At 36.5% G+C, this 27,547-nt stretch overlaps 1 protein-coding gene across 2 annotated transcripts in view; it reads right to left on the reverse strand.

Annotated features, from left to right (window-relative positions):
* Positions 1–27,547, reverse strand: part of Dcc (DCC netrin 1 receptor) — a 1,119,339-nt gene that overhangs the window by 558,231 nt on the left and 533,561 nt on the right. For both annotated transcript variants that reach the window (XM_087592178.1, NM_012841.2), the window contains 2 exon segments: positions 9,406–9,556; positions 7,700–7,836 (listed from right to left, as the gene is read on the reverse strand). In XM_087592178.1, coding sequence (XP_087448304.1) covers positions 7,700–7,836; positions 9,406–9,556 — 288 coding nt within the window.

Below are 27,547 nucleotides of genomic sequence, written 5' to 3' on the forward strand. Positions count from 1 at the left end.
CTTCATGGAACTCCCAGATTTGATGTAGACAGTTGAGTGACTCAAAGTCCCTACTTGGTCTATTGTATGTGCTTCAGATGAGTGCCTAATACTATGTGTGCTTCATAAAAAAATGTAGGACAAAGCCTAGGGAGAGATGGATAAATGTCATATCAACTTTGAATTATCAAGATTGCTTCCTTTTGAGAAATATCTAGAAGTTGATGACAGTGTGGAGAGATATACGCTTCTTCAATAGTGAATTTTAGCACATCTAAGAACAGATACAGAAAACAAATAAGCACAATCTTAATTAATAATATATTAATCTTAAAATGTGAATGCCTAAATTTTAAGTTACCATATTAAAAACTATACAGCTCCTCTTATTTTTTAATTGCTCCGTAAATTGAAATGGTGCAAAGGGAAGGTATAACACTATATAAGGACTTTACAACTATAAAAATAAAACTCTTGCCATAAAGAAATGTATTTCAGTCTTTGGTAGACAGAAAGTGTGCACGCTCCTGAAATTCTATCATTGCCATCCTCCAAGTGTGTAAGTCACATTGATAATATGTTTTTCCTGTATCAGTGATATTTATAGAAATAATGAAAGAATTGTTTTAACAATAAAGTCCAAGGCCAACTGATGTTTCAATGGTTGTGTTAGAGTACTGAGTACTGAGTATATTGAGTACATTTTGAGTACATTGGGTCATATGAAATGTATTTTCATCATCTGGAGTCTGAGAAGCCCAAGTTAAAAGTGGCCACAGAGCTGGTTCCCACTGAGGGCTTCCTCTATCCTTACTTCAAAGATGGCTCTTCTACGTGTCTGCATGCATCCTCTTCTCAGTGGTCCCACATAAGAAAGAGGGATGAACAGAAAATGGATCTTCAACTTGCAGGATCCATTAGACACACCTTTATACATTTAGTTTTAATTCCTGGATCACTGTAGTCCTGTACAACAAAATACCATCCGTGTACCCAAGCTCACATGCAGACATCTGCAGATGCTAGGATATGAGATGTATCCTAGTACATATGAATATGATAGTAGGAGACAGAAACATGTAAGATGGCCATGCCAAACAATTGTGGGAGTCTTTTTTATATAATCTGAATTTTTAAATAAGCAATACTTTATCAATCTTACCATTAAAAGACCTATAAATGATGTGAGTGATGGGATCTGTGTGGATCATTGAACTGTGTTATGCTGTAAGTGATTCTAAAGTCATTAATACATATCCGAAGGCCCTGTCACTTTAATTAAGGACCAGTTATGACCATTTGCTCCAAAATAAGAAAGTTCCTTTGTAAACAGCAGGCAACTTATATGTTGTGCCTCATGCTTGCTTTACCTTCCTTGACTTTTAAATTTAATTTTAAAATTTTAAATAAAACAAACTTTACTAGATTCAACTTAGTCTAAACACAGGCATACTGAGAGTTAAGGCTCCAACATAGACATTTTGAAAGACCACAGCTTAGTTCTTAACAGTGATACATGAAGTAGAAAAGAATGATGAATCCCCGTGGAGAGCTTTAAAATATATTTTGATAGAGAAGTAGATAGTGTTTTGTCTGCCCATTCTATAGTAGTTCTTAGGCTTGTAACTCAGCAGAGCCAGAGAAAAACATTCAAATGTCTGCCCTAAGCTGAAGAACGAGTGGTCTGTGTGCTTATGCGTCTTCTCATCTAGCTGGGATGTGAAGCGGAACCAGCGGGGTGTGAGCTGCACAGCAGAAAGTTAATGTAAAATGCTGCACGAATGGATATCATCCTTCTGCCGCGGCCCTAATTTTTGTCTGTGTTTCTAGTGATTACTGCCAATAACATCCCTGTGCATCATCAGGCTATCATTACGCTGATTCCTCCACAATTCGTGAGAATTATGAAGGGACATTTACTGCTGTAAACATTTTGTGGATGGAAAACAAAATGGGTAAAGAGAGACTGCATGAAATGTTTTAATAATGTGTCGTTTAATTTTTACTTCCGTTTGCCTCTGCTTAATCTCTCCAACTCGGTCTCTGACTTCTCCTAAGGGCTGGGAGAGACATGGGATTTTTGCTGTTGTTGTTTTGGTGTGTGTGTGTGTGTGTGTGTGTGTGTGTGTGTGTGTGTGTGTGTGTGTGTGTGTGTATTTCCTAGCAAATTCAAAGCAATGCCTCGCTGTTTTGAATATTTTTCTCTTCTAATTCTTACAGCCCAATAGTCATGGAAGCCTATGAGGGAGTAATTACCATTATTTTAAAGGTGAAGGAACTGAGGATTACCAACCTGGCTCAGATGAGATAAGCCACACATCAAAGTGCTTAGCACTAAAATGTCATTGTACTAAAGATAAAATCCAATTGAGCTGTTGGCTAAGCACTCAGAAACTGGACCAGGTTTCCAATTCAGCTTGGTGTTCCTCTGTAGCAACAATCTCTACATGTGATCTTTTTTCTTCATGCATTTCTTTCTCTCTTCTGAGCTTTTTTCCTTTTCTTTCTTTCTTTTTTTGTAACAATTGAGAATGTTCTATACCAAAGTCTTATTTTCTCATCATGTATTCATCAGATCGTTCACCTCTCTTCCTTTTCATATATCACTTTTTAGTAATTGCCATTGTCTTAGTTTTTGACCCAACCAGCATTAGAAGCTCAGGATCGAGTGGACTCTATTCTGAGTCCTCAATTACTTGATAAAATTCTCAACCCGGAAATGCTCTCCTCTGTTGGTTCCTGGTTTATTATACGCATGGCGGTTCCATTTGTACATCTAGGACTACAGCTAGCTGGCTAGCTTGGTACATACCCGAGCACCTATATTATTGCTAAGAGCTATTCTTGTGTCAGAAATTGAGGTGGTGATTCAAGCATTTTCATCATAGAGAACAGATTTTTTTTTCTAGCACATGGTTAACTTTGCTTACTTTTATATTTTGGAGAAGAGAGATGTTTTTGCTCTATAGTCCAGGTTAGCCCCAAACTCTTAACCCTCTTGTCCAGATTCTCAAGGGTGGATATGAGAGTTATTCGCCATCACAGCCAGCCTTCGTGTATTGTGAGCTGCTCTCTCCAAACTCCCTTCAGTTATTTTTCCACATCTGTCTGTCTTATTCTAAAGCCTGCTTTCTTTTTCACAAGTCTACTGCTGAATGCTTGGAATGTTATATGAAATCACATCTGGAAGAATATGGAAAGTAGTTCTGAAAATAAATTTCTTTGAGATATGTATCTGGTGTACATTAGGACACTTACATAGCATACATATACGCGTATGTGTAAAATTTATACATTTGTGGTCAGCATATGTGATGATGGTCCCAAAATATAATGAAGTTTAAGAATTCCTACCACTTAATGATATCACAGCTACAATGACATAGTATGAGGGCACTTTGGTGACATGTTTGTCCTGCTTCTGGTTTAAACAAACCTACTGCACTGCTCATCATATGAAAGATTATATACATTTTATACATGATAATGATAATAATGAATTACCTAACTTACGTAAGTATTCAGTGTTTTTCTTACAATCACATTAGAGTATTTTTTTGTAGTAATAAATGTTCATAGTTGACAATACAGAAAATCAATATCTACCTCAGACATTTCCTGATGCCTGCTCAGGTCACTGTTATGTGACATAGCTTCACTGTGTAGGTTTAAATAACTACTCTGTGAGGTCTACATATCAACCAAAACTCATCGACTCAAATATCAAGGAGCCATCCTTACATGATTATATGGCTGTACATTAAGCTGTAATTCAGTATGGACTTGTATGATGTGAACCTGCCCAGGGTGATAGAAAACACCCTACTTAAAACACCCAAATGCCTTGAACGATGGGTCCTTTCTAATGGAGAGCAGAATCAACCACGGCAAACCCCAGTTTCAGGCACAGAAGAAATGTAAGTAATATTGGAGCTAGAAGTTGCTACCCATACAGTAGGACATTCTTAATTTAATTTCAAGCTTCCTCATTGGCTTCATAAGAAAACGTTTGACTTAACAGATGTATAAAGACCCAGAAAAATACCTTCTACAAACACTAGTTAGAAATTCCCCAGAGAGTCGTTGAAGCAAATAAGAATTTTATCATTTTTTTTATTGATGTAGATTGCTTTAAAAGGAATTCCTGACTTTTTGTCTGGAAAAGTTGAAAAGTGTTTCATTACTTATCAATCTCAGGTCTGTGGCGTGTAGTAAGAAACCCTTTCCAAATGACCTCCCCATCCATGCCCTTCTGTGTGGTCATGAACTGTAGAGAGGTCGCTTCAGAATTTAAACTTTATTGATAAGAGATTAAATACCTCATACAGTATGCATGTCTGCATTGATTCAGACACTAAATTTAGATTCCAGATCAACGGTGACCTGAAACAGTAGCAAATCTTCTGTATGTTTGTCAAAGATTACCTTACAGCAAACATAAGGTTTGTATGAAAGTCAGGATGGATAGCCAGGGAAAAGGAAAGATATATGCTCTAAAATGGAATTAGATTATAAATCAAGCTTTGGGGAATGGATGCTGAATTATGATTGGGCAAAACAACAACTATATGATTATTTTAAGTGGTTATAAGTTTTATAAAATTAAGAACCATGGCACTGCCTGTTTAATGGGAACATACCATGGCCACATGTTTCACAGAACATCTAGAAGTATCCTTCTCTTTAGGCACCGTCCTGACCTTATTCCCTGAAACCAGGTCTTCCGTCTACGAGAACACAGACTTTGAGTGTCTTGTGTATGCCTATATGTTGAAGGATTGGTCCCCAACTAATGGCTTTATTGATATGAAGTATGGGAGCACCATTGTCACCAATGGGATTATCCATTAATAATTTCAGAGGTGATGATTTCTTAGGAGTCAAGGCATAGCACGGAGAAGTGTGTCTTTGAAGACCATGTCATAACCCAGAACACTTGTTGCTCCTTCTCTCTGCTCTTGAACCACGATTAGGTATAAAACTCTATCCTACTCTACACTCTACTGTGGGGCCTTCTCCTTACAGACACACAGTAAGAAGGCCAAGTTTTCAGGTACTAAGAGTCCTGAAACTATGGTCCTAATATATTCTTTCCCGACTTGTTAATATGTCAGTCACAGTGAGACTATCCTAATGTTCTAAGTTTACCTTTAATATTAAAATGCCTTACAAGCATTGGAGAAATCAACTTAGAAACTTTTAATTATATTGTAAATTCAGTAAGCCTGGGTTTCAAACCCTTGTGGCTTTCTTATGGCCAAGTACTATGTTAATGTTCAGAAATGTCCAATGATATTTACAGATGACTATCTTTAGTGCAGAAATATACAATCACAAGTTGTTATTATGAAAATATATCTGAAAATTGATTTATGTTATTATTGAATCAAAGTTATCACATAATTTGTAAAATAGTCGTTTCTGGATGCCTTAACCATCATGAAACTTTCAATTTTCATTTTACTAAAATGCGAGATAAATGCTACAATTTAATTTATACTTGATGTTTATTGACTTAAATTACTGCAAAGGGCAGCTACATTCCCTTTAATCTAGAGTTTTCAAAACTTAAAAAGTCATAAGTTGAGGAAGGTTCATATTCAAGCCTCGTAAAGGTCCGGGAAAGATCAAAAGTCTTAAGGCAAAACAGGAATCTGATAAAATGCATGATTAAAGATTTATAAGTACGAGTTTATATTTTGTGGGCTTTAGTCTTATGAAAAATACAACTATGCTTAAATCTTTAAAAGTTAGAAAAATACATTTGAATAACATTAATAATAAAGATCATTTTTTTTCTCCTTGCACATATTTCTAGAAGAAATAAATTATGTTTTCAAATAAACAGCTACAGAGACACTACTTTATATTAGGATAACCCGAGACACTATAAAATACTTTATAATATGAACATTCATCTTAAGAGCTAAGATTAAATGGTCACAACCAATTCCAACCAACTTCTTTATTAAATCAAGATTTAGGTAACAGTTATCAGTCATATAATGTCTATATGGGATGTTTAAGATATGTACCTTGTTACCATTGGCGATGATTACTTAGGAACAAAAACAATAATGTAAAGAATACTCAAATATAAGCATAGCTCTGTCTATATGTTCAGAGATTAAAGATAATTTCATTTGACACATTCAATATGTAATCTATAAGCATATTGTTGGAAAGAGAATGAGTTATAGTACAAACATAAATTTAGTGGTAAGCAGTCACTACATTGGTAGGGGAAATTCTCGCCATTTCGATGAGAATTGAAGTAGTTGAATATTCTTTTCTGTGACTTTTTTATTTCATTTCAAATATAATTCAGTAAAACAATAATTTCAAGCTACTTAAATGGAAAAAAGACAGGAGAATATTCAAATATAGAGACAAGGAAAAGTCATAGTTCATCTTTAAGTGATACACAAATTTTGCCATGCACAAATTTCCTAGTACCCGAAACCAAATGTGGACTTTTTTCTAATTCCATGTTAGTTTAGAAACACACACCACATCTCACACACACACACACACACACACACACACACACACACACACACACACACCACACCACACCACACCACATATACACATATACCCACAAGTCTAAGACATCACAAACAACATATTTATTTTTTAAGTGGTAAAACCTGAGAAGGCTAACTGGATCTGAGTGAGAGAGACAGTCATGTACGGCCACTGGCAGCATGGCCTAGCAGGAATGTCGCTTAAGAACTGTCTTTCCTGTTGCATACAAAGTTGAAGATATTGGATTATGCTTGCCCTTTGTTTTGCAAGCATTCTTTTCTGAGCCTTTTAGCTTTAATTGGTCCTCTTTCTAAATAAAGCATGCTTCTTTTATACCTTCACATATTTTAATGATTATAGAAGTAATATCTAGTTTTAAAACATAAGTTAGAGTCAGCAATGCAATGTTGTGGGCCTACTGGAAACAAATAAATTCTTCCACCCAAAAATTTTTTGTAATATACAGAAGAAAAGAAAAAGCCCTAAAATATTAAGGTATTTTCTCCCAAAATACACAGTCAGGTCAAGATGAATAAAAGAAACTTGAAGACCACGATACAGTTGTCTGAGCTAGTACCACAGGTCATCATTCTTAATTTTCAATAAGGCAGAGGCGTTCCTGACTTCTCGAAGGACATAAATCTAACCGTATACTTTAAGCTATTAAAATTACACTCTTGCTATGAATGTTTCCCTTAAATAGATTGGATTTTGGTTGTTAATTTTCACATGACACCTACAGTGATTCCATATTAATAAGTCGATCTTCTCAACACATCAAATTTAATGTCAGAAACATTATTTCCAATATCATCTGCTTTTCTACTCATGTACATGCTTATATAACTTCTATTTTGTAGTCATTTATTTTCTGCATACATTATATTTTGGATGTCTTCATTGTTATTCAACATAGTGGTAATTAACACTTTGGGGGAACTTTCCAGAATATCAGAAAAATAATTAGAGTAAGGAGTAATAAATATGGCTTTTAATCCATGAGAAAATATTCAAACACTGCATTTAACCCTTGTGCAATTAATTCAAGCAAAGTGGGGGTGTGTGTAGAGTAGTGAGAGCTTCCAATTTCACACGGTAAATTCGGGCAGCAATCGGCAATAAGCACTTAAAATATTACAGTGATATATATTTTTGAAAGATAGTGTAAACTCATTCTCAATCGCTTACTTACCCAAGACCGTGAGCTCTGCAGAGGCACTAATATTCTCATTCTTATATGTGACAACGCACGTATAGGTCCCACTGTCATCATCTGTCACATTAGAGATGAGCAAATTGCTCCCACCCAACAACGAATACTTTTTAGACCTGTAAGACAGAGGCCACATGAAATAAGATGTCCCGTTCACATCTCTGAACACCAGGCTAGACTTCAGAACTGCTGATGAATTTCACAGAGGCTTACATTAGAGAACCGAAGAAGATAAAATTCTTATGTCAATGAGGTTTTATACTAGTTCGCTTATTGAACTAGTATTAATTCCAGGTAAACTCCCATGGGGAGGTTCCACGTATTAATTCAGAGATGGGGTAGATTAAAGGTGATAGTAACAGCACTAAAAAGAAATTTCCAAGTAATCTAGTCTGATTTTGATTCTATTACTTTAAATTTTAGGGCCTCAGAGCCACAGAAATGGTTCCCGAGAGTGAAAGTCAATGCCCTCAACTCTGACATATAACTCAGTCACCACTGAAAATAATCTATGCATCCACAGATATAAAAACATCTTCCAAAATAATCTATGCATCCATAGATATAAAAACATCTTCCAAAAGAAATCTATAAATGAAAACATCTATGCAGACTTTACAATGAGATGTGATACTTTAAACTGAAGAAATGCTTTTATTCTACCTTCCCCATTAATGAAATATAAAAGACAATGAAAAATTGCTTATATCTATGATCTACCATGGGGTATATCATTTCATCTGAGCCAAGAACATCTGGCATATCAAAACGAGGCAGTAACTGCACTTTCTACATTCCTAATGACCTCGGAAATGTGATGGTGTGTGTGTGTGTGTGTGTGTGTGTGTGTGTGTGTGTGTGTGTGTGTGTCATTGTTGCCTAAATGCTTACTTAAACTAGACAAAATTTAGCCAATAATTGATTATCCATGTATATATCCAATCAAGGAAATTAAATGTACTACTCACTCTAATCAATGAACCTATTTTCTTAAGTGAGATCCATCTAATCAACATGTTCACATTTTACCATGGCCTTGCTTTCTGACTCTCCCTGACTATTAATCTTGAGATAATCGAATGTGAGCCATGTGTTCTCCAGCACTGTCTTATATTTATAATAATTGGGATAATAAGAGGCACAGTTAGAACTAAAATCTCCATGCAGACTTTGTGATGAAATGTGATACTTTAAACTGAAGTACTTTCCTTATTTTATTTATTTATTTATTTATTTATTTATTTATTTATTTATTTATTTATTTTTACCTTCACCACTAGTGAAATACAATGGACTAGGAAAGTGGCTTATATCTATGATCCACCATGGGATGCTTTTATATATGAAGCACAAATGTGTACCTATAATATGAAATAATTGCCGTGTCAAGCTTAGTAACAAATGTGTGTGTGCACTGTTTTATGAACATATAAGATCTACCTTTTCCTTATCATATTCCTGTGAATTCCATCATTTGAATATCCTTGCATCTCGATAACAGTCTAATTGTTCAGTTTCCCTTCAGAACTGATCCTATGGGTTTTTACTTATTTCCTTGTCCTCTGATCCCAATGGTTAAATATCTTTCATACACTAATCATGGCAAGGATTTTGAGAATGATTCTAATTATTCGGAAGGTAAGAGGCAATATCATATACTTTTTGAGGGTGCAGGTGGGAAATACCTGAGTTGGATGACCTCCTCGCCCCGTAACCAGGTGAAACTTGGTGGAGGATAGCCAGAAACACAACACTCCAGGACAGCATCATTCCCTTCAATGGCTATCACATTGGATGGTCTCTGCAGAAAATACAGCTGCCTATGCAGGCCTGGGTCTGTGGAAAGAAAACATAGGATCATATAACCTCGTTAAAATTTTTAGCTCAACTCATATATTTGCATCATTAATACGCTGTAAAATAACGAAGAGTAGCCAGCCGTAGTAGCTCACAGCTTTGATCCCAGCACTCCGGAGGCAGAAGCAGATGGATTTCTGTGAGTTTGAGATCAAAGTACTCTACATTATGAATTCCAGAAGACTCGGAGAGAGACCTTCTCTATGAATCATATCTGAGAACAAAGTTAGAAAAGTTGACACATGCAAAGAAACTTGAAATTTCAAAAGGGTTTCTCCACTTCCAGATTGTAGAGTATTCCTAGCTACTAAGGAAACAAAGTGTAAGTCAGATGGCATGCCATAGATGCTGCAAGATGCTTATTTGAGGTCCAGGATTTATTTATTTATCACTACTGGAGAATGAACAATATTTACGGTAATTATCTGGATGTTATCATCCAATAATATTGACAGTTTCCTTTGTCTGCAACTAACTCTATTGTAATGTTTCCTTTTTTAAAAAAAAAATGCTTCTATGTTTTTAAAAAAAATAAATCAGGCAATGGATTCGTTTTATGCTCATCATCAAATTTTAAAAATCTTTCTTTTTTGTTTTATTTACTTATTTACTTATTTATTTATTTATTTTTTATTAACTTGAGTATTTCTTATTTACATTTCGAATGTTATTCCCTTTCCCGGTTTCCAGGCAAACGTCTCCATAACCCCTCGCGCTCCCCCTCTATATGGGTTTCCCTTCCCCATCCTCCCCCCAATACCGCCCTCCCCCCAACAATTACGTCCACTCGGGGTTCAGTCTTAGCAGGACCCAGGGCTTCCCCTTCCACTGGTGCTCTTACTAGGATATTCATTGCTACCTATGAGGTCAGAGTCCAGGGTCAGTCCATGTATAGTCTTTAGGTAGTGGCTTAGTCCCTGGAAGCTCTGGTTGCTTGACATTGTTGTACTTTTGGGGTCTCGAGCCCCTTCAAGCTCTTCCAGTTCTTTCTCTGATTCCTTCAACGGGGGTCCTATTCTCAGTTCAGTGGTTTGCTGCTGGCATTCGCCTATGTATTTGCTGTATTCTTGCTGTGTCTCTCAGGAGAGATCTACATCCGGTTCCTGTTGGCTTGCACTTGTCCTTTAATCTAAGACCTAGGGTGAATGAGGAATTGAGCGTCCTTTCACTTTATCTCAACATTACTCAATCTGTAAATGTGTTTTCTGTGCTTTCTACCATAGATGTGCGTCCTAGTGATTCGGGAGCTTCATTGTCAGACCCAGTTGATCAATCCTCGCTGACTCTTCATCCCACGGAGGAAGCAGAAGTTGCAAACCTAGGGGTCAACACTCAGGAAATACTCTTCAGAGTAAATCACGTCCTGACTCTCATTATCTGAGTTCCAGGAATAGTGCCTGGGGACTTACCAATCAATTCAATAGCATTATTCTCTGGCCTAATCAATGTCCGTCAGAGTTGATTTACTTAAGGTATATTACTAAGTTTCTTCATTCCTATTAAAATCTGCACCCCTGTAGGAAAGTTTAATCAAGGGTATTTTCACCTGAGTGAATTAAGCAGAATCAACTTGTCAGTAATGCTGCAAACTCAAGAGTGAAATCTGAACGCACAGAAATTGAGATGATGAAATCCTAAGTAAAACACTGAGGTAAGTGGAGAGTCACAAAGCGAGATTGCATACAACCATGCCATAGTGCAGGCTGCTGCTGCCGTCATCAGGAGTGATGTGAGAGGCGCCTGGAATGCCTTTGAACACGGTCACTGTCCTTAGCTGGATTCAACTTCACAGTCTTTGATCACGGAGCAATCAGACAAGAAAAAGAAACTGCGAAGCCAGTAATTTTCATCTTAAGTACTCTGCATATAGAAATTCACACTTCCTCTGTCTTCCCACGTTTGTCTCATAGTTTGAATGGCATCAATAATCTTCACAATGAAATACTTAAAGCATTTTTCTGTGTGTGTGTGTGTGTGTGAGAGAGAGAGAGTGTGTGTGTTAACTGTCCTTAAACAAATGTTGTAGGAAATGCCTCAAATCTTTTGGAAGTCACATAGTGACATATTTAATTTCCCCTCAAAAGTGACTTTCCAAATAAACAGACGTCATTCATAAAATAATAGCGCCTAAGGAAAGTGTTTTCTGAAAAGGTCAAATCCCCACAATGTGCCTTTGCCCATAACTGCCCTTTTTGTTTTGCTTTTTGTTTTATAAACTGGAAATACCATGAGTAAGACAGTTGACATTCTTAACATGTAGAGATGATTGAGCGTGTGCATGTATACACACACACACACACACACACACACAAGATTAGAAAAGAGACATCATTGTGCAAAGCTGAGGGAGGTTCAACCATTGAACCATGGCCACCTGTCAAGTATTTGCTCCCACAGACAATTCACCAGACACATCCCCTTACCATCTGTTTCCAGAAATACTACTTGTATATGTGATACACGAAGTTACTCTGTCTCACCCTGATGAGATCTGCTTAATTTATTTTCTATCTAAAGGGAATTTTACTTGAGATACTACACAGGTAAATTACTTACCAATCAAGGAGCAACACAAATTATTGTACTTTATTTTAACAGAACACACAACCTCCACACAAAATACTTCAGTTTTAATACTTTGAAAATACTCAATGCAGTAAAAACTTGAACAAATAAAACAAGGGTCACTTCTCAGAGTCATGTTCCAATCTTCTGTCACCATTTTCCCTATCATGAATATCTTATATTATAGTATATTAATTGTCACCATTTATAAACCAACATTAGCATAGTTATTAAATTATATAGTTTGAATTAGGGATAATTATTTTATATAAACTTATACAAATGTAGGTCATGTATCCGTCATTATAGTGTGTAGATTCTTTACTTATTCAACTTTTCTCAATTAGCCCTGCTTCAAATATTAAGGAATAACTAATCAGTTCATTACTTATATTGCCAATTTTTTGAGAATAAAAATTATTTGCATTTTCTCTGTGTTAAGGTTTTACCTGAGTAAAGAACAGGTTATAGATTAATTAAATGTTAATATTTACATTAGTAATTATTAATCATAGTATATGATACTTTTTCAAACTTATCATTATAGCCTCAATATTTCTCTATTTTGGGGGTGGTTCCTATTGTTGCATAGTGTATAATTGTAGCAATAAGTCCTGTGTGTTTATTGGATTATTAGTTCACAGATTGAGAGACAATTTAGTTACTGCCAGTGTTTGATGTTTATTAAAAAATCTTTAATACGGGTTGGGGATTTAGCTCAGTGGTAGAGTGCTTGCCTAGGAAGCACAAGGAAGCAAGCACAAGGCCCTGGGTTCGGTCCCCAGCTCCGGAAAAAAAAAAAGAACCAAAAAAAAAATCTTTAATACACATAGACTTTGAAGTACTACTAATTAGGTTTGTTATTTGACAATTTCACACATATGTACAATCCATTCAGTTCCCATCCTCTTCCTTTCCCTTAGTATTTGCTCTTTTCTTTTTTTCTTTTTTTTTCTTTTTTTTTCTTTTGGAGCTGGGGATTGAACCTAGGGCCTTGCACTTGCTAGGCAAGTGCTCTACCGATGAGCTAAATGCCCAACCCCTCTATCTTCTCAATATCCCTAAAAATCTCTTTTTCTGGTTTTGTTTTGTGATCCACTGAATTTAATTAGTCCTACCCAGTTTGGTTTGGAGCTCTCCAATAGAGCCTGGTACACGAATTCCATACCCCTAGAATGTATAAATAGCCAAAGATGCTAAGGGGCATGGGCCTCTGAATCTCATACTTACATGCCTGCATATTGGCACGACTTTTCTAGTATGAGATCAGTGCGTATAACTGTAGTTATGAGCTCAAAATGACAGCAGTTATACTGAGCCTAGATGATGTCATTTCAATGTACTTTACCTCAAACTTTGGCCTTTAAACGTTTCCTGCCCCTTTTCAACCATGTTCTCTAGCCTTAAAGGTATAAGTGCATTGTCTACAGATGAGTTCATTGCCAATTGGTAAACTGAGAGAAGAAACTCTGGTTAGCTTTAGAGAAAACTTCCAGACTTCTTCCAAAGTTACTGCATAGTCTTTTTGCTCTCACTAACAATGAAGATTTTTCTGCCAGGAACTGGCATGGTTTCATTCTGTCATTGCATTGGGTGTGTAGTAGTTTTAGCACAGTTGTTTCAAAATACAGTTCAAGATACAGAAGGCCATCAGATGCTTTGCTGTTGCTGTTGCTGTATGTTTCTTTTGGTGAACGGTTTGAGTCTTTAACTCCTTTTAATTGGCTTGGTGGCTGTGTTTAACCACTGCTTTTAAATAGTTCATTGTATATTTTGGACATAGGTCCTTTTGTGAAGTGGGAGTGTTGAAAATATCCTCCTGAGACATGAGCTTTTGTTCATTCAACAGTGCCTTTTAATGGAATATGAGTTCTGAATTTTAAAACATCCATCATATTTTGCCTTTTAGTTTTTGATGCATGATGTCTGAAAATCCGTGATCCCATCCAAGCCCATGGGAAGGCCGATCATATCATCTGTATTTTCATTTAGGCTAATGATCCAGTTTGATCATCTTGTAAACGGCCTTCCGATTGTCCCAACCTTCCTTCATGAGAAGACTTTTTTTTTGTAACTTTTATTTCTACCGTTGAAAGAATTTGCTCTGTGTGTAGGGTCAATCTGTGATAACTCATTTCTGTTCTTCAGTTCAGCACCCAGTTTTCTGTCATTTCCTACCATGTACCTATTGAAAAGGTACTGCGAGACCCGAAGTCTGAGAGTGTCCATCTTCTGCCTTCTTGCCTTTTCCTCATTATACTTAAAGTATAGCTTCTTTCCATATACAAATAGGAATGTGTTTGTTATTATACAGGAAACAACTTGTCTGGATTTGAGCCTTTGTTTCTATACACCTGTACTTTGATATAATGACACTCATATAGCCACCAAAGAGAGAATCTTCTAAAACCTCTCAGGACAAACAATATATCGCCGATTACCCTGATCCTGTCCTAATCCATTTGGGTGTTATCAGACCCCTTGTGACTTCACAAGCATTGAAATTTGGAATCCCCTACATTTCTTTCTTTTTCTTTATTTTTCTTTAATTCTTTAATCCTGTTTCACAGTTCAATCTTTATCTCCCTCCCAGTCTGCCCTCTGACTGTTCCTTATCCCATACCTCCTCCCACTGCCCACCCCCATCTCCAAGAGGATGTCATCATTCCCTACTCCCACCACCCCAGACCTTCCCACTCCCTGGAGCTTCAAGTCTCTCAAGAGTTAAGTGCATCTTCTCTTACTGAGGCCAGACCAGACAGCCTCTGCTGTATATGTCTCAGGGGGCCTCATAGTTGCTGCCTGGTTGGTGGCTCAGTGTCTGAGAGATCTCAGGGATCTAGGTTAGTTGAAACTGCTGGACTCCCTATGGGGTTGCCCTTCTCCTCAGCTTCTTCCAGCTTTTCTCTAATTCAACCCCAGTGGTCTCCGGCTTCTGTTCCTTGGTTGGGTGAAGGTATCTGTGTCTGACTCTTTCAGCTGCTTGCTTGGCTTCTCAGAGACCAGTGAAGCTAGGTTCTAGCATTTACTACAGATCTACTGTTTTAATTCTTAAATGTATTTATCTATTTCATCTATTAAATTAAGATGTTATGGGTGTTCCCTCAAAACCTGATGGACATTTTCTCAAATAGTGAATATTTCATATGCTTGGCAAATCCTTTGCAGGTTAAATATCAGCACAAAATAATTGAAACTGCTCCTACCTGGAACTGAGTGGCTCTTACTCTGTGCTCAGTACTGATGTAGCCTTGTATTATGCTTTGATCAGAAGGTTGTGTACTGTTGCTTTGTATCTGTGAGTCTAACTGGAAAGTGACAGAAACCATGGAGTGCAATGGAAGCCCAGGTGACTGTCCCAAACCTAACTGTCAGACTTTTAAGAAGAGAATCTTTCCTTAATTAATGATTTTATTGATTTACATTCCGAATGCTGCCCCTCTCTAATTCCCTCCTCCCAGAGGTCTTTACCCCATCTCACCTTTCCTTTGCCTCTCAGAGAGTATCCCCCATACCAAGCATCCCTCTTCCCTGGCATATAAGCCACCAACCAAAGAAGGCAATGTTAAATGAGTCCCCCAAAGGGGAGGCCCTACAAAACCAGAAGCGGTAACAAAATTTCCCCTGTTAAGTCACTACATTTTATTAGGTATCTTCAAATAGAATAGCAACCAAAATACACCCATAAAAATGAAAGCAAGACAACCGTTCTGAACAATTTCAAATACCCACTGGCCATTGTTGTTATTATATTTGTTTGACTTGGGTTATTATCCTGTACTGTTAGGATGATCAGGCCTTCTACAGAGACAATAGTCAAATTCATATTCTCCCACCCCCACACACCATTAAAGTGGAAATACTTAGAGGAGCATCTGAAACACCATGCCTACATTTTAAATCTGTAGACTAAAACGATGGCTAAGGTTAACTTTGTGTGATAGAACTGCAGGAGGTTTTTATTTTCACCTTTAAATTTTTCTGTATCTTCTAAAGGTTTTCAAAATGGCATGTAGTATTTTTAGAGTGAAGAGTTATTTTAAACTCCACTGTTGCAAGGTATATAGAACTTTTACAAAGAGAAAAAGAATCATAAAAGTTAATGACTAAAACTCTAGGCAAATATTTAAAAGCAAATGAAAGTTTTCCTTCTAAGTTCCATAACAGTTTATGAAAAATTCCTTCTGGTGTGACCCTGTAATTCTAGGTTATAACATTTTTTTAATCTAAACTCACTTTAATAAGAGTAGATGGAATTATTAATTAATGATAAATGTCATTTGTGTTCTAGCTATATGAGCAATGGCTATTCAGGTCCTAGTAAAACAATGAGCCCACCTTCATTACAGTAAAGGGAGGTCATGTAAATATAAATTTTCAGTGTTGTGTTTTATTAATTGGGTGACAAATCATTTTACTGTTATATGTTAAACTGTACATACACTTTATGTAGTATTACACATATGAAACATTTTAAGATAAAATTTGGAGTCTTGTGTGTTACTAGATAAAAGATTTGACAATTTCTCTGCAGTATAATTATTAATTTTTTTCTGTGCCAAATTTTGATGTTAACAATTGTGAATAAATCATCTGTAGTGTAAAACTCATGAATATATACAAAATACATGCCTTGTGATTCTAATTGATTGTAACAACCATAATGTACTTCAACTAAAACCCAGTTTAGTTTTTGCTGTTGAAAAGGAAATAAAAATGTTGGCTTCTTTTTTGGTTTGTTTTGGTTTTGTTTCTGAGCTGGTCTGCCAGTCCCCAGAATGGGCATCCTTAGAAACCATAGAGAGAGTGGTATGTCAACAAAGAACCAGAAAATGGTTATTACAGGGTCATATGCAGATCTTCCCTGGACTATACAGATGCCTCGGAGCACAAAACCACACATTGCAGCACAGGGCCCTTGACTATTCCTCTTGAGTTCTCTTCCCTTTTCACTTCTTTTTAAATGGAAATTTTGGCCTACTTAAGCTTCATCTTTATCTGAATTGGAAGGGGACTATTCTAAAATCATTAAAAAGAGAATTATACGATAATGTCAACAGAGGATCTAAGTCCGCTGGCTATTACTGAGGACTCCGAAGAATTCTCTTAAGGTAACTGAACCTTACAAAATGGGTATTTCAAGAATAATGTGATATTTCAACCAATATAGCATGGATAATACTGGTGACTTCCTTCATTGGTAAAATTTTCTTGGATATGTGGCTTGATTTAAAATAAGCTGGTTTTAAGATGATTTCTTAGTTCATACATTTCTCATAGGTGTTTTTGGTTGCATTTGATGTAAGCAGTTCAGAGGCATGTGAGTAGCCAACTCCGCCCCTCACGACCTCCGACCACATGGCTGTGCCAACAGAACACTCCAATGGACTTCAAGACTGACCAGACCCCTCAGTAGTAGGTATTCAACCTCTATCCTTCCAGAATAAAAAGTCCAAGGTCTGACCATCAGATACTTTTCCCTTCAGAGCTAACATTCCTCCCTCCCACCCCCATAGACACATCTTATCTGTGCCTAAAGTGGAGCTGTGACACTTGAGTTTACACTTTAGTTTAGAACACTGACCCCCACCCCACCACATCCCACCCCCCACCTCCCTGCACACACTTATATTCTCATTCAGAACTGGAACACTTCCACTCAGGAAGACTTTCTCCTCAAAGCTTTAACAATTACAGTAGTCAAAAGCCAATTTTGATAGACTTTTTAGATAATGCTAGAAGTATCCCTTTAATGCTATACCAAATCTCAACAACTCATTTCTTGACAGCTAGTTGTAATGTGGAATATGACATGGTATCAATAAACATTCTGTACTATCTTGTAAAAATTTCATCTGGCCCATATTCTACTTGAATGAATCATTTATGATTTTGTCACATCAGTCGATGGTAATTTGGAATAGTATACTATTTTAGTCAGGACTTCCAACTGTTGACATGTATCATTACAGAAAAAGTCATTTGTTACTATTACCAGCAAACCCATCGAAATGACTTTTGATGTTGGAAAGCTGTCAAAGTACCAGTCAAATGTGCAAGTTTCTCAAGTTTCTAATTTTATCTTAGAAGCTTGAATTTAATTCTCGGTAGAAAATATTTTTTCTCAAGTGACTCATTCAAGTTTTTCACTCTTGATAAAATATCTCACAAGTATCTGCATCCAAAAAGATCTCACTCTCCTGCTGGTTGTCTTTTCAAGTTCAAGCCATTGTTCATTCTAGAAGGGGAATCAACAAAGAAGTAGCTAGTTCTGTGTGTAGTCCAAATTATCACAGAAATGTTTACTGTACAAAGTACAGTGTACTTTGATATCCTCCATATGCATTTTCTACATTTGACCAACAGAAGATAAAACCAAACTAACATAAAGAATACCAAGTATTACTGCTTCATCAAGGACATTCTGGGACAGTTGGGGTAAACTCTAACAGAGAGGATAACACTGTTTTCAGATCTCAAGGGTTCCCTCAGAGGACCATAGAAATCCATTGTGGTGGTTTGAATCACCTTGACTCAGGGAGTGGCACTATTAGGAGGTGTGGCCTTTTTGGAGTAGGTGTGGCCTTGTTGGAGTAGGTGTGTCACTGTGGGGGTGGGTAATGTGATCATGAGATCTGGTCTTCTATTGGCCTGTGGAATAAGAGGTAGAATTCTCAGCTCCTGCAGGGCCATGCCTGCCTGGACACTGCTGTGCTTCCTGCCATGATGATAATGGACTGAACCTCTGAAACTGTAAGCCAGCACCAATTAATTGTTATCCATTATAGGAGTTGCCTTGGTCATGGTGTCTCTTCACAGCAGTGAAACCCTAACTAAGGCACCCGTGAAACACTCTTTGACAACCTTGAGAGACAGATCAGAGGAACGATCATGGTGAAGACCCAAGAAGCACATGTCCCATCAGCACAAGAGCAGCTTTGAATCTATCAAACAGGAACTGGTGGTGTCTGTTCCCTCGGCCTCGTCCTCTCCATTCTCTCCATCCCTTTCCTCCACCTGTTTTTCCTTCTCCTTAATATCATCTTTATTATCCTTATTTTCATCACATAAAACAGTAAATCATTAAACATGTCTAATCATTATCATTCAGGAAGAGTCTACTCAGATAGTTATTCCTTGATCCTCTGGAATCATATATTATGACACTCTGCCTATGATTGATTGATATACCCAGGGGAAAAAAATCCCATCAACTGTTACTGGAGCTGCTGATACAAAGAGTTAGATTGAAAGGTTTATTAGTACTGCATTTGGAAAATAGGTAACTTTGGCATTTTCTAACTCAAAGGGGACAGTCAGGCACTACAATTGAGTCTGAGGTTCCTTAGGAACACTCTCCATTCATAGATTTTTTTCCTAATATATCAGACCTTTACTGTTTAAGACTCTCTGGGCAAATGTCTACTTTGACCATATGAGTTATCTAACTGGAGCTGATATTTAGAGTAGAAGGAAACTCTCCAATAGTCGCATATTTCATGGAACATGGTGTTAGAGGATTCCAGATAAGTAGAAGTGAGTGTTCACCCTGTGATGATAGGTTGTCCTTAATGGGACCATTTTTGAGAACTCTTACTTAGGAATTCCACCATTAAAGTTATGTGCTGATTCTGAGAAGTAACTGAGGCATAGAAAAATTAAATTATAGATTTTTAGAATCTGTGTTGGCAAGAAAAATAAATTACTAGTTTTCTCAGCTTAATAACTGTCACTCTGAAAATAACTAGCAATGGCTTTAATTTTCATGTTTTCTGAATGTAAAACTGTTTTCCCCACTGTATACTCTTTGGTGTGCCTTATTAATATCAAATCTGAATGGATTGTCATGTGCGTTCCAACTGGAACTGAAGAGCAGAGCAAGCCCAGGTGCATGACTTACAAACCCTTTTTACTTGACAGTTTTCTCTATTTGCTTTTCCGCCTTCAGGTTGGCCTGCCATTCACCTATTTTCTGCGTAGCCATTGTCCTTCTAGTCAGCTTCTCCACGTCTGCATTTCTCTAATACCACCAGGCAAATGCAATTTTATAAACTCAGAGTGAAATTTTCCAGGGAACTCCTCTCAATTCATTGTTTGGATTTTTTTGTTTGTTTCGTGTTGTGAAATCAACCTAATCTTGACATATCATAAAACCAGAAAGTATTTAATAAAAAGAAAAGTTTTAAAAAAATGCCAGGTGTTAGAGGGACACATTTTAATCCCAGCCCCAGCACTCTGGAGTCAGAGGAAGATGTATGTATCCCTGTGAGCTCAGGAGCCAGCCTTTTCTACAAAGTGAGATCCAGGATAGCCAAGGCTATACTCACACACACACATACACACATACATACACACACACACACACACACACACACACACACACACACACACACAGAGAGAGAGAGAGAGAGAGAGAGAGAGAGAGAGAGAGAGAGAGAGAGAGAGAGACTCACACTCACACACACACAACCTGTCTTTCTGGAAAACAACAAAACAAAACAAAAACACAATAAATATAAACTAATATAAACTGAACATTTTCATCTGGCTGTACACTGGGGGGGGGGCTTTGAACTGAGTGAGAGGAAGCAAGAAGCCACTTCTCAGGAGTTGTTCTTCACTCTGTGATTCAATCATTTTCTTGTCTTATTTATACTAATTTGGTACTAAAAATGACATTCTCTCTGTAAATATTCCTACATCTGTTCATATTTCCTCTTACTTTTTGCATGAGTGCACCCTTACTGCTATTTGTGGTTAGATCTGGAAGAAAGAGAATTCTATTCCAGTCACTACCGTAGGGCTGAGTCCCTTCTGTCTCTTGGTGAGATTTTGGTTCACTAATTACTAAAGCAGGTCTGAAGGAAGTGATTTTTCTTTTTCAGAATGGTTTAATATTTTTAAAGCTGACTTTAGAATTGGGAGTGTTGTCATTATGATGTGCCAAAGTTAATTTAAAGAATCAAAAAAACTTCATAATCTGAATATATGCATATATATGTGTGTATACACACACACACACAAACACACACACACACACACACACACACACACACACATACACACACATATATAGACACATTGCAAACTCTCCAGAAGAGTACTGCAGTTTTTATTCCAATACTTGCTTTTAATAAACTCCTAAACTATCCGGGTTATTTGCTATTTGTATTATGTTAATGTAGTGAAGGCAAAACTTATACTTTAAAACAGAGTATTCTTTTATTTTTTCTAGGAAGTAATTAGTATTGGACAATGTGGAAAAGGCAAGCATTCTGGCTATTTCACTTTTTTTCCCCTGAAACCTACACTGATGAATTAAAGTTTTCTTTTCCACACGCCCTCGTGTCAGAATTAGGAAACACTGCCTGCTACCACCTCATTGGAAAAGAATATGTGTTTGACTCATTATGCTTGGAGAGCACAGGAGTCCTTCTGTTCAAGAAATTCCTTTATTTGGAGGACTATCAAAAGAAGGTTATTTTTGCTTCTTATCTTTGAGATATAGTAAATATTCATAAAGCAGAAACTAAAAAAATACAAAATGATCAATAACTAACATTATTCATCATCAAACAGATAGTACAAAAAACAGTGCCTGTGATGATAGGATAGCCATTATGGTGTGAGAGTGATGGGCAGACTGAATTATAATATATGCCTCCCTAGTATTTTCCTTTTCAAATAGGAATTGTGGATCTCTTACCCCAATTTTGATATGAGACAGACTCAAGGTCAGAGAATGTTCATTTATCTGTAGTAATTAAGTTCATATCACTAACATACTAATTATTATTGATGTGACATAGTTTTTTATTCATTTTGAGTTTTATTTACATAGTGAGTATTTTCCACACTCGTGTGTATGTGTACAACACATAGTCCTAGCTATGTTTTGGTTATCCTAGAACTGGAGGTACAGACCAATGAGAGGCAAAATGTAGGTACTGAGACTTGAACTTGACTTTCTATGTGAACAATAAGTGCTATTAACCTCTGAGACACTTCTTTAGCTCCGAAAGGATTTTAATCAACCCCAATGAAATAGGGGGTTTCTCAGTTGTCTCATATTCATTAGGATTTAACCTTATTTCCTATATCTAATTTTAATGTAACACAACGCCCCCTCATTTCTGAGCCCTTGAGATCATTTTCTCATAGATGGCAGCTCCTATGTAGTGAGAAGTCATGTACTTTCTTGGTGAACTCGATACAATGAAAGGCATTTGATTATTTATCTTGGAAATGTTAAGTGATGTCAGCTGAAAGGGGGATTTTTATGAATCTAAACATAGAAAAAATCCCTCATATTCTGACTCTTTTATCAATAATTATTGCATGATTACAATGACAAGCTGGAACACTTAAGCCCTTGGAAGGTAGGGTTGGGGCTGAACATGAAGTGAAATAATGAAACGCCATCCTTGGCCCTGAAGACATTTGCAAAGTCAGCTCACATCCTATCTATCCTTGGTACAGAAATGAGCAAAAGGAATTAGTGTTGTGTGAGTTGCTAATGGATTCTGAAGAGCAAATATTGGTAATCATATTTTTCTTCTCACTCTTATTTAAACCAGTGTGGCTTATTTAGTACAGCAAAAGATGGAGAGGCCTGAGTTGGAATCACAGAGTAATGAGAAACTAGAGGGAAAGTGCTTTCATGTGTCTGTGGCTTCAATATAAAAAAGAGAGGAGAAGACTAGACACATTACCTGGTAGATATTTAGCTACCAGGCTGCTTGTATACCCGTAATCAAAACAAGGTAAATAATCAGGAAAATAATCTTCCCTTGAGAATCAAGTTATTTAGTACTGAGGAACCTTCTAAAATGCAAAAATAATTATAGTATCTGCTGAGGACTACAAAATGTATTTGGCCTGTCAAATTTAATCTTTACAATCATTCTACAAAATATATCATATCTCTGTCTTTGTTCCATAAGATAATGCTTTAAATTAAGTAATTTGTTCTAAATTGATCAAGGAGGATGTGTGAAACCAAGATCCGTGCTTAGTTTGATGTTACGATCCATGTCCTTAATCATATTTTATAATAATATACTGGGATACTAACTCAGTCTGAGTCAAATCTAGGAAAATGGATTGTGGTGGGCCATGTTCAGACCCTTTCATGCAGTCCAGATGAATTATGGTTTGTAGAAAATCTGTACTACATAGAGTTCAATATAATGTACTAACATAATTCATTGTCTCCTAAAAATGTATACAAAAGGAACACAGGTAATAATTTCAGTCATTTTTAAATCTTCAAAAGGCCACATGTGCTGTTTATAGCCTGGTATCAGAAACAGTACATTCAAAAGTATCTTTTACAAAAAAATTAAATGGAGTAGGAAATTCTTTACTTCAGCTAACATGAAGTATAAGAGAAAAATATTTAGTGACAGATGACTTGAACTCGTATTTTGCTTCTTTGTTCCTGACTTTCTGGGTTATACTTAAGTCAGAAGACACAATCCTAAGCACTTGAAAATATCCCCAATCATAGACAAATATGCTAACTTTAAATGCCTAACCATGAGATTTAAGACTCTCAGTATGCCGAGTTCAACTTTATATGCCATGCTTAACATGCTCTGGAATCAAATTTCACAAAGTATTTCTCTGATACTGTAGATGGACTGCAGGACTATGTCATTCTCCACTTAGGCTTGTTTAGTTATCAAGGCTTACTTGCAGCTGGTTTTGTTCTCATTTATGTCCTCTCCCATATTTTGTCTTAGTCAAGTACTTTTATTAATTAACCACCTAGCTTGATGGTTAATTCGAATGTGTGTCTCAGTGTATTGGTCACCATCTCTTGCAGACCATTACTCTGAATACATTATTAGAAGATAATATGGTCATGTTGTCTGGAGTATCCTTATTTTCCCTTTTACTTGGTTATATTTTATAAATATTTGCTCTTCTGTTTGGGTGTTTTGTTTGTCTGTCAAAAACCATACTGGTCCAACAGCATGAACACACATCCTGTCTTTCTCTCTCGATTTGCTAATTCTCACAATATTTAGAACTCTTTTCTCCCATGTTTGGGGATCTGGGATCAGTGACCTCTCCTGTTACAACTGTAACTATTTCGAGAAGTCATGGAATAGACAGCAAACATAAAAGAAAATGTGATTTCTGCCTGTTTCCACATTTCTCTCTCCACAGTCTCAACACCCTCCCCACCTCGTTTTTGAGACAGGGTAATTATAAAACTGAGCTGACTGTGTACAACTGAAAGAGGTGTGCGCCTCATGGCTTAAATTCAAAGCTAGAAACGAGTTTAGTAAGGAAAGACTTTTGCTGAAAACTTAAGTAGACTGCAAGCAAGACATGGTGTACCAATCACTTAGCCAAGTTATCAGTACAAAGAAAATGTTCTAGAAAGAAATTAAGCACTGCTCCATTGAGCGCATAACTGATAAGAAAGCAAAAAAGTTGTTCTGCTGATTCAGAGTAGACTGGACAGAAGATCAATCCAGGCATGAAATTCCTTTACGTCAAACCCTAATCTAGAACAAGTCCTCAGTCTTCACTCCGTTCTAGTGAGGTGGGCAAAAAGAGAAAGCTCCAGAAGCAAATTTGAAGGTAGAACTGGTTGATTCACATAGCATACAAAATGAGCGATTTCTATTTCCAAAGTATAAATTTGTTACTGACTTTTTGAACCCTGTGTTGTAGAATAGATGTTATATTATTAGCAGGAAGCAATTGTCTCATTAAATTGATTGTCAGTGATCATGATCACCACCAATGAGAAGTAGTATTTTGTATAGAGTTGTTTCTTTGTGTGTGAGTGAGTAGGGGATCTCAACGAATAACTATAATATAAACATATAGCAATTTATCCAGAAAAATTCAGCTGAGACAATCGAGGAAGCTGACTGTACAAACAGCTTATACCCAATACATGCAATAGCCTTCTATTCAAATACAATGATACCTAGAAATTTCATAGCTAGAGACTAATGTCTATTCCTGGCTTCAAAACTTCAAAGGTCAGGCTGTTTCATGTGTAATATAACTAGTAACTAAGTTAAGACTGATCTTCATGCACAGTTTTGAAAATCTACTTGAGGTCATTTAATTGTACATCTTTCTACTCTGCTTTTGCTCTCAAAGTACAACAAAACTATGATGAGAGAACAGATGTTTATGGCATATATAATGTAATATTTAAGCCCAATATTGTTATCTTCACACATACCAAAAAAGAAACAGTTCTTTATAAAATACTACTCCTCACTGGCAATATCCTTTATCACTAAAAAGCAGTTTAATGACATTATAGTTTCATGTTTGATAATATCACATCTATTCTGAATCCAGAAGTTCAAAGAGTAATTTATGTCCAAATATCATTATCTGAGAAATACATTCCATACTGCTATTTCTTTCATACAGAGTGATTCTTCTGGTGATGTGTACAAGGGATCTTGATAGGATAAAGAAAGCGAATTTTTGGTAACGATTCACTGTTATAAATTCTATTAAGAACAGTTATGATTGGTGGAAGGCCACAATACTAACAGAAATAGGATCATGAAGGCAGCTGATTCCAACTCTGACAGATAATGTTGAAGAGTTCTGCATTTGTAAAGAGGAAGTAACTTCAGAAGTGGGAGGAGTAGTAGAAGAGCCAGAAGCAGAGGAGGATCTTGAAGATGTGGAGGAGTTAGTACAGTATCTGGACGGAGTTAGCTTGACAGAGATTGGATTTCAGGGGTAAGCATAGGAGATAGACGATGAGAGAGGATGGTGCCTTGGCTATTGTCCTGTGAAAAGTACGTTTATGAATATACCATCAACTTAGTGGATAAAGCAGGGGCTGAGTTTCAGAGGTTGGCTCTGGTTCTAATAGAAGGTCCACAGTGGGCAAAATGCTATTAAGCAGCAAGCCCTGCTACAGGAGCAAAACCCAGTCAGGTTTAATTTTAAGGTCTTGCTAAAGCTACTCAGATCTTCAACAGCTACTACTCTGATCAGTCAGCAGTGGCCGAATCTAAAGATTCAGATGATCATCAACTTGCTTTGTTTGTGGGTGTGATAAAAGTCTTGATATTCTGCTCTGGCTAACCAGCTGCTCACTCTCTTGTCCAATCTGGCTGAAGGTTACCATCCTACTTTATCACTTTTCCATCTTCTGAGATTAGATTTGCAACACCATAACTAGTTTTTTATATTATATATATTATATCACATTTGCTGTTTTGTGGAACATAACACAATTGAACATTTTCATAAAGTATACAATAGAGAAAATATAAATACTTTACTTGGAAACAAAAAATATTTATGTGTTTTGCAAGAGTCATATTATTTCAGTGGTCTGGAATGAAACTTGGGAATTCTTTCTATGAAAGCCTATAATTATTTTTTTAATAAAAGAGTAATTCATTCAAGTTTAATGTTGAATATAATATTGTCTTCTTAATGATATTGTAAAATTATCTGTTCTATGCCTACAAATAAGAGAAAAATTAAAAACTGCCATATTATATTTGAAATAAAATTTAACATTATAACAAAAAATAGAATATATTTTCAACAAACCACAGAAAGTTAATACCTCTGGGTCTATACAGGGCATAATATCACTTGACTGTAGCTAAATAAATACACAGCAGATTGAATTATCGACTGACTAATTCAATTAGATCATTAAGAAAACTGATACAGGAATTCCAGTGCCTTTACCAGTTCTTTTTGCCAACTTACTGCTCAAAGCAGATTTATAAATCAGTAATCCACTCTCTGGCTTGGCATTCATATGTGACAAACCACGAATAAAGTTAATTTTACAACCACAATTGCTGCTGCTTCAATATATCATAAAGTCCCCATTACATAAGCTGTTTGAAACATCACAACCTGTTCTGCTTCAGCTGATTCTTTAAAAAAAAAAAAGTTGCATTAAAGCTGTTTACTGCTAATTTACTCTATCAAAAAACATATAATTGCTCGTATGGAAAAACTCAATTTGTCTTAAACCATTAATCAACAAATTAAATTAGATACCAATTTTCCTACTTTTGAAAGAAATAATTATTTTCACATTAAAAAAAAAGAAATACCATAGAAAACCTCTCTTGAAATACATCATTGACGTTATCTATAGCACCCATCTTCACTGATGCTCAGGCTTAGTAAAGAAGACATGACCATAAGTCTGGATCTACTCAGATCCCACTCTCTGGCTTCTGTTTGAACCCCAATGGCACCTCATCCCTCCTAAGATGGCACCTCATCCCTCCTAAGATGGCGCCTCATCCCTCCCAAGATGGCGCCTCATCCCTCCCAAGATGGCGCCTCATCCCTCCCAAGATGGCGCCTCATTCCTCCTAAGTCACAACACCTGCCTTTAAAAACATCGAACTCGTCTCCATTGCTTAATCCATT

This window comes from Rattus norvegicus, chromosome 18 (assembly GCF_021556685.1).
Source record: "Rattus norvegicus strain SHRSP/BbbUtx chromosome 18, alternate assembly SHRSP_T2T, whole genome shotgun sequence".
NCBI lineage: Eukaryota > Metazoa > Chordata > Mammalia > Rodentia > Muridae > Rattus > Rattus norvegicus.